Below are 9,090 nucleotides of genomic sequence, written 5' to 3' on the forward strand. Positions count from 1 at the left end.
GATCACCTTCTGATAGACGTTCTACGTCTGGATATTGTGTCTTAGTAGGAGGAAATTTGGTGTCTTGGAAGAGCAAGAAACAGAATGTGGTTGCTCGGTCTAGTGCAGAAGTAGAATATCGAGCAATGGCTATGGCCACGTGTGAGCTAATTTGGATCAAACAGTTGCTCAAGGAGCTAAAATTTGGTGAGATTAGTCAGATGGAACTTGTGTGTGATAATCAAGCTGCTCTTCATATTGCGTCAAATCCAGTGTTCCATGAGAGAACAAAACACATCGAGATTGACTGTCACTTTGTTAGAGAAAAGATACTCTCAGGAGATATTGCTACAAAATTTGTAAAGTCAAATGATCAGCTTGCTGATATTTTCACCAAGTCCCTCACTGGTCCTCGTATTAGTTATATATGTAACAAGCTCGGTACATATGATTTATATGCACCAGCTTGAGGGGGAGTGTTAGTTTCATTGTGTAAATAGTAGTAGATAACCCTAATCCCATATGTATTAGGAGTAGGACATGTATTGTGTATATATATAGGGCTCAGTGTATCATTGTCTTAATTAATCAATAATAATATTTTTCTCCCGTGCATTCTCACACACATCACTGAGAAGAAGATAGGTCTAGGTCTAAACTTTACAAGAACGTTAGTGGAAGTGGATATGGATGCATACTTACCTGATGTATGGGTACTTTGAGGGAATGTGATTGAACAAAAGGTCTTATGCGACTGGAAGCCAACTCTTTGTAGATTTTGGAAAAAGTATGGGCACTCTGAGGACATATGCAAAAAGAAGAATGTTCCTAAACCAACCCAGAAGGAGCAGGAGGTCCAGCCTGTGCAAAAGCAAGTGGACCATCAGAAGAATAAAGATGGGGATGAGGGGCAGGTTATTGTACAATCACAAGGTGCTCAGAAGGAGTCAAGTGCTAATACAAGATGGGCCACACCTATGAAAACAGGGAGGACTCATCACAAACAAGATCAGCAGATTGTTAAAGTTAATTCATTTCAGGTATTAAATAAACCTGGAACTAGCAAGCAAGTAATGAAGGAAACAGTTGGAAATGAGCGAGGTTCAGCCCATTCCTCATTTAGGGGATGGTTCATTTTCTTTCCTGGAATGTTAGGGAGCTGAATGCCCCTAATAAGCAGAAGGAAGTGAAGCTCCTTTGCAATGAAGAAAAGGTTGGTTTGATAGGCTTGTTAGAAACCAAAATAAAAAAGGATAAGATGGATCAATTAGCTGATAAAATTTTAGCGGTTGGCACCACACTAAAAACCTGGACTCTTACTATAATGGGAGGATTTGGATCCCTTGGAGGCCTTATTACTATAGAATAATTCCACTTAGTATCATTGCTCAGATAGTAACTTGTAAGGCGTATTACAGCCCTCTTCAACTGACTTTTGGTATTTTCTTTGTCTATACAGTTAATACAGAAGAAGAGAGAAAGGGATTATGGGAATGTTTAATAAACCAGAATACTGGTTGTAATTTGCCTTGGACGGTAATAGGTAACTTTAGTTCAGTACTTACAAATTACAATGGAGGATCTGATTGGAGGTAATCCCGTTACATAGGCTGAGGTGGTGGATTTCCACAACTGTATTGAAGTATGTGGTTTAATTGAACTACCTCGTCAAGGGAATAGATACACGTGGAATTACAGACATTATGGTTAGAGGATTTATTCTAAAATTGACTGGGCTTTCATCAATGGTGAATGGCTTGATTCTATGCTTTCATGTAAAGCTAAGTTTCTACCTGAAGGTATTAGTGACCACTGCTCTTTGAAGATAGCATTAAAAGAGGAGGAGCCTAGAGTTTCAACAGAATGAACATGAGAATTATCAAAAGTTCAGACAATCATCGTATTTAGCAGAGATGTTTTTGCAGCAGAAAAGCAAAGCCACTTTTATTCAGTAATCAAGCATGGGAGACTTAAGAAGGCTACTAAAAAAACTTAAGGATGAAGAAGGTGAATGGCAATCTGATCCAGATGTAATTGCTAAGCTGTTTGTGGACTACTATAAGAGTTACTTGGGAAGAAAGCTGATTCAAGAGTGAAAGCCTTTAGGGGTTTCTTGAGTAATGGTCCACTTTTAGGAAAGGAGCAGCATGTAGACTTGGTGAAGCCATTGCAGGGAAAGATGTAAAAACTGCAGTGTTTCATATTGAGAGGAGTAAGAGCCCTAGGTCCAGATGGATATGGTAGTGGATTTTTCGAAGCTACTTGGAACATCATAGGGACGACATCATTGAGGCAGTTCTAATTTTTTTCAGAATGATAAACTACTAAAGCAACTGACTCGACAAGCATTGCCTTGATTCCAAAGATAAGTGTTTCTGAGTATGCCAGTCTAACCAGTCTCTTGTTGTAATATGTTGTATATATGTATTTCCAAGATGATCTGTAGCAAGCTAAAGAAAGCTATCACTCATATTGTAGCTGACAACCAAGCAGCTTTTGTGAAAGATCCATGATGCATAATGTCCTCGTCTGCCATGACATACTGAGGCATTATAATAGGAAAACTTCACCAAGATGTCTGATGAAAATTGATCTTAGGAAAGCTTATGACATGGTAAGTTGGGAATTCTTAGAAGAGGTTTTGATTGGTATTGGTTTGCTAGAAAGATTCACTATTATGACATGTGTGTCTTCTCCAAAGTTCTCTATCAATGTTAATGGTGAGAGTCATGGATATTTTGAAGGAAAAAGAGGGCTCATGCAAGGAGACCTTGTCTCTCCTTTACTGTTTGTCCTAGTCATGGAGTATCTTTCAAGAATACTAGGGAGTATGATTGAATTGTCTGGTTTCAAGTATCACCCGATGCGTAAGCAGTTAAAATTTATTCATCTTATTTTTTCTGATGACTTAATGATATTTTGCAAAGGTAATTTAGGTTCTGTGACCACTGACAAGGGTCATTGAAGCCCTGATACACTTTAGCAAAGCTTCAGGGTTGGTTGCTAATATGGAGAAGTTGAGCATATTCATGGCTGGGGTGGATGATCATACAAAAGAATTATTGTTGGCTAAGACAGGCTTCTCCCAAGGTTCTTCTCCTATTAGATATCTTGGTTTGCCAGGAAATGGAGCAAGTAGGAATGTCACCAGTTGATTGAGAAGATAACTAGCAGGATTAATTTCACATACTCCAAACAATTATCATATGCAGGGAGGCTTCAAGTGATCAATGTTGTCTTGTTTTCAATCCATAGCTTTTGGGGGGCTGTATTTATTCTGCCACTAAGTGTTTTAAAGAAAGCTGATAGAAAATGTAGAGATTATCTTTGGGGCTGTTCAGAAGAGAAGAGGAATGTTTCCTTGGTAGCTTGGGAGAAAGTCTGTTTTCCCAAGAAGTGTGGGGGTTTGAATATTAAAGGGTGCGTGAACTGGAATATGGCATCTGCTGGAAAATTATTATGGCAGCTAACTGAGAACAAGGCCTCTCTTTGGGTCAAACAGGTCCACCATGGCATTTATATGAAGACTGACTCAAACATATGGATACATAAAGCTCCAAAAGACTGCAGTTGGTACTGGAAGAAACTAAACTTCCTGAAAGAGGACATGCAGGTTTGGTATAAGCAAGGGAGGTACATCCTAACTCCTGGAGGAACTATTCTATAACAGAAGTTACATTTCCATTATTGGGACCCATCATTTGGAGTGGAGTAGCTCAACCAAAACATAGATTTATAGTATGGATGGCTGTTCAAGGAAGGCTGCTCACACAGGAGAGATTACTCAAATTACATATTCCTGTGGAAGATATGAGATGCTGCTTATGTGATACTCTAAGCAGCACTTGTTTGTGGATTGCAATTGGACTCAAACTGTTAGGAAACCATTTATGCAATGGGCTGGTATTAAAATACAAGTTGGATAGCTACAACAAGTCCTAGGCAGCATCAAAAGGAAGCATTGGAAGCAATTCAAGGAGGAGGTGATAGCAGCAATCTGGGGAGATATGATCTATCATATATGAGAGCTAGGAATTGGAAATTATTTAAAGGAGTAAATGCCATACTGAGGTGGTAGTCACACAGATTAAGAAGGAAATTGTAGAGAGGATAGATTTACTTAAACTGTCTAAGAGAGTGAATAGATGTAGAGGTTTTTTTCCAAAGTTTACTGTGTAAATAGTGACTTGTCTTGAGGCATAAGTTTCACTTCACCCTTCCTACAAGGTGGTAGTGGGATTATGTGTTCTTTAAGTATTCTGTTTATTTGTTGTTATCAATGGTAATATACGCAGTAGTTAGCAAAAAGGTTTAGTTACGAAATCTTGAGGATGCCAGAGACAGCAAAGATCTCTAGGTTTATGGCTTGTTAATTTTGTACTCAACATTTAAGTTGATGCAGCTCACTGGAAAAAGAAAATTTTATCAAGATATCTCTCTCGTCTTAGCCTAAAGGGATTAAATCCGCTCTTTTTAAATTCCAGAAGAAGATCACCAAATGAGTCATCCATTTAACCATAGGCAGCAGTATCAAACAGTTTTTGCTTGTTAAAGAGAATCCCAACTGAACTAAATAGCTGATCCATCCAAAAGGCTTCATCTTCAGCAACCTTCTGGGAGAGTTTCATAGGGAAAGGGGAACTGAATGAAAAGTGGCAACAGAAAACGTATATTGTCTGCTTACATGTTCACGAGGATTCATTATATAGACATGTTCAGCTGAAGGAGAAAAAGTTAGCAAAATAAAGGTTAAGTAATCTACCTGTGTGACCGTAGGAGAGTCATAACCATGAAGTCAGAATCCGTAAGGAGTATATTTCCCTGGGCATATAGTTCTAATAGAACATAATGAGCATTGGCACCTAGTCCAAACTGAAAGAGAACTATCTGAACCCAAAAAAAAATGAAGAATGGATAAGATAACAGATTATGAAATTAACCACTAATTGTAGGAGAAAGAATTAATGAAAATTCCCAAACAATGAAATAAACCCAATGCAATGATAGAGCTATAGCATATGCAACATACCCTGTCATAACCAAGTTGCCGCACATCCTCCAGCCTTCTTGTCCTTATATGCTTCCTCAATTTGAGCGTAAATCCAGATGGTGTGTTACTTTTGTCCCTAAAAAGAGAAATTGAAACATAAAACTTCAGATAAAGGGGGAAAGAACCCAGCATATGGAATCCACAGCATATGTCATTGATCAACAAAGAAGTAATGCACTTGCTATGGACAATCAAACTATGGTTGACAGCAGAAGACATCCATCCAAAAATATCCAAGCTTCCGTTTCTAAATTATTAAATCATAACTTGGATGTCCTACTTATCTATTAATATATAATAGGAGAGGCAAAGAACTATTACGATGACAAGTGGCATAACATTAAATTGACACATGTAAAAGATTTGGACAATCCTCCAACTTTCTTGGAGTTTCAAAATTCAAATTTATTTAAAAATAGATGTGAAAGACACGTTTTTTTTTCAAAAATTCAAAAATTTTAAATTTTTCAAGCAATAGAAACTACCAATAAAAACCACCAACTACTCCCACTTCCTCCACTCACTAACTGAATTTCTCCTCTTGCATATATTGGATTAGAGAAAACGTATAGTTCCCTTTTTTCTTTCACCGAAAAATTTGCCGGGGAAAATTTCATCCAAAATCATTCTTTGTGATTTTTCGTTGTTCGATGAGTAAATTGCTAAGCATCTAATCATCAATTTGCAATTATGCATCTCAGGTGATGTACTTCCTTCTGCTTTTGACTTTTTCCTTTCATGTGTGAATGCTGAATATATATATATATATATATACATACTTTGTTTTTATCAACATAATACATAAAACTTTTCCCTTCTTTAAAATCTTTAAAACACAAGAAAGAATTTCTTAAGTTTTTGTTTGTTTCCTCGATTTAAATAGTGAAAGGAAGATTTTTTTTTCTAGAATTCTTTCATATCAGTTTAGCCTTTATTCTTAGCAGATGGGGTTGTTTTTAAAAATGGAGTATTCTCATTAAAACTCATAAAGTATTAGGAATGATTAAACTACATGGATTAAAATTTGTAATTTGCGCGACTCTAAATGCAAAGAAACATTACCCTTTCAGTTAGTTTAGGCATGATCTTACATATGTGAATGTAACATTGCCCGTACTTCTTTGCCAAATTCTGTCTTCATCATTGTTGTAATATTTTTGTTGAGTTTTTCGCATCGAGTTAACAATTCAGGAAGTGTAAAGTCATACATCGAGAAACAACAACTTTGGTTGTGGAAGACAGAAATCATACAAGTTTATCCAAAGTTTAATCTTTGATGTTCGATCTTTGATCATTACATGAATTCATTTGTCAGATAAAGTTTCTAGCCAGAGAAAGCAAACAATTTCGTGGAATTTGTTGTGAAAAGTGAGTTCAGTTTGCATTTGCTTAGATTTATATTCCAGAGAAAGATGGAGTTCGACGAGAATGCTTTGTTCGTAAAGCTCATTATTTTATTTTATTTTATGTAATAAATTCAAGCTAATTGAACAGAGACAGTGATTTTGTTACATATATTGTAGAGTCTTAAAGATTGTGACTATTTTTTTTGTTCCAAATACGGTTTAAGAAGTAGAGGTTGTTACTTTCATTAACCAATAACATATTATTTTTGATCACTTTTCATTGCCATTTCAAGTAATATTTCTTATTATTTTTTAATTTTATAATTCCCCGCGCATCGTGCGGGTACAGATACTAGTATATCAAAAAACAACCACCACGCTTCAATCCCAACTAGTTGGCATGATCGCATCTAAATCCTCTATATCAGTTCTTTTTTATTTGGATCTATTTCATTCCAATATGCAGAAATAACTTGACTTGGACAAATAGGATATAGGTCCTCCGAATCTCACAAACATCCATATCCCACCCTAATGTAAATGTGATTCTACTTATGTCCTTTTTAGTGCATATAGTATTTCTTTTCACCTATCAAAAAATAAGATGCCAAATTCACTGAAAATTATCAATATCATATTTTCTGTTTCTACTTAAGTACTTTTTAGTGCATTTAGTATTTTGTTATGTATCAAAGACAACAATTAAACTGAAAATTGTCAACTAATTGTAGATTGAGGCAAAATTGATTGATTCATGGAATTATACCATAGCTTGAACTTTCTAGTATTATGCCAAATGCACCAAAAACTACTAAAATCAAGGGTGTGTTTGGTAAGAAGAAAAGAAAATATATTTCTATTTTCCCATATTTGGTTGGCTTAAATGTTTTGAAAATATTTTACTTATGAACACATTCCTCCAAATGACTTACCTACTAAAAGGAGGGAAAACATTTTCCAAAACTCTATTTCAACCTTTCACACCCTCAACCCACCCCCGCCTCCACCCCTACCCCCACCCCCTCACCCTCCACCCCACCCCCCATCCTTGCCCTCACCCCTGCTACCGCCACCCCGGGCCTCTAGACCCCCATATACCAACCTCTCCCATTCTTACCCATTTCGTCTCCCATAGTGTTAGATTATATTTTTGTCAAAAAAATATTTTTCGCTAACCAACCAACCACTAGAAAATAAGTAAGAAAATCACTTATTTTCCAAAAAATATTTTCCAGGAAAACATTTTTCCTTCGTACCAGACATACCCCAAATTTCATAGTTCTCTAATCCCTCCGTTTCAATTTATTAATCCTATTTCCTTTTTAATAATTTAAAAAAGAAGGACTCCTTTCAAAATTTGGAGACAATTAAATTTTAACTTCTAATTTTTCCTTTAATGAGAAACTTTACAAAAATTATCGCATGTTTAAGATCACAAGTATCAACAATTGTAACACCACAATCTAAAAGTCTTATTCTTAAACTCTGTTCCTAGTCAAATTGATTCACATAAACTGAAAAGGGGAGTAGTTTTTATAATGAAGTCGAAATGAAAGAGAAGCATATTTGGCTACAGCAGATAAGCAAGAAAACTATAGAAAAGGAAACCAGATGCACGGTAAGTTATACAAGTAGAGTTACATTTATATTAACTCAGGTCCAGGAACGGAGCTATGTAGAGCCAAACTTCGTCGGAAAATTATATTGCGCACATAAGGCAACAAATTTTTTAATTATATGTATATTGTTAAATCCCTTTATTAGCATAAGGGAAGATTCTAGTGTACCAGCAAAAGGATTCAAAAATTGCTTTAGGTTGCTGGTTCATACCTCAGGGTGACACTCTAGTATTGTTTTAAATCCCCTTGTACATATTACTAGCTCCGCCATTGATTAGGTCCATATAAAAAATTATACTAAAGGCACTGAAATTTATCAAAATCAAATTTCATGTTTTCCTGTTTTCAGTTTAAAAGTAAAAGAGAGAAAAAAATATAGGTACCGAAGATAATCAGTGGTATGCAAACGAACGCCACTTTCCATGAGCAATAAAACCTTCTCACTCTCCCCTGATTCAGTAACTCCACTGCTGTTCATTAGCTTAAACACATAAGTCTGCAATCCAACACACATAACAAACATCAGCCAATCGCGGTTTTACACAAATAAATTTAAAAAAAAAAACTAATCAGAAAGAAACAAAAGAAAGGAAATGGGAAAACCTTTGGGGAAAGATCATAAACGTTGGAACAACGCATTCCGATTAAGCGGCGCAAGCATTTGACTTCTGCGGCCACATCCGCGGTGTTCATTCGCACCTTCACCATCTTCGATTACAGTTCCACTGCAAACGCAAAGGGTTAAATGAAGCTTCCCTTTCTCTGGTTGGTTAGGGATTTTGATTAGTTCAATGCTTTTAAATTTTTTAATGATTAATCAGTCAAATTAAAATTGTGAATCCGCCACCTCTAGCTGGGGCTTGTTGTCTAGTCTAAGTGCTGTTTCCTTTTTTTTTTTTTTTTTGTCTTTGAGCAGTAAATATTTCATAATTTTGGTAAATAAAATTATTTAATTAATAAAAATAAATTAAGCATATATAACCTTCAATTAATTAAAACTTTTACCATTGATCCCTTTGCTTGTAAACTTTTCACAAATTTACCATTATTATCTATTATTCCACCACTTATTTATCCATGTATTATGTTAAGCTAA

At 35.7% G+C, this 9,090-nt stretch overlaps 1 protein-coding gene across 1 annotated transcript in view; it reads right to left on the minus strand.

The window, feature by feature from the left end:
- The window catches only part of LOC109207692 (nuclear export mediator factor Nemf), a 28,469-nt gene extending 19,665 nt beyond the window's left edge, over positions 1 to 8,804 (minus strand). The window contains exons 1-4 of the mRNA XM_019370662.1: positions 8,598 to 8,804; positions 8,378 to 8,490; positions 5,009 to 5,105; positions 4,742 to 4,866 (exon numbers count right to left, since the gene is read on the minus strand). Of these exons, the coding sequence (XP_019226207.1) occupies positions 4,742 to 4,866; positions 5,009 to 5,105; positions 8,378 to 8,490; positions 8,598 to 8,702 (440 nt within the window). The 5' untranslated portion in view covers positions 8,703 to 8,804. The remainder of the gene's footprint in view (positions 1 to 4,741; positions 4,867 to 5,008; positions 5,106 to 8,377; positions 8,491 to 8,597) is intronic.
- Positions 8,805 to 9,090: the final 286 nt, after the last annotated feature.

This window comes from Nicotiana attenuata, unplaced genomic scaffold (genome assembly GCF_001879085.1).
Source record: "Nicotiana attenuata strain UT unplaced genomic scaffold, NIATTr2, whole genome shotgun sequence".
NCBI classification, from domain to species: Eukaryota; Viridiplantae; Streptophyta; class Magnoliopsida; order Solanales; family Solanaceae; genus Nicotiana; species Nicotiana attenuata.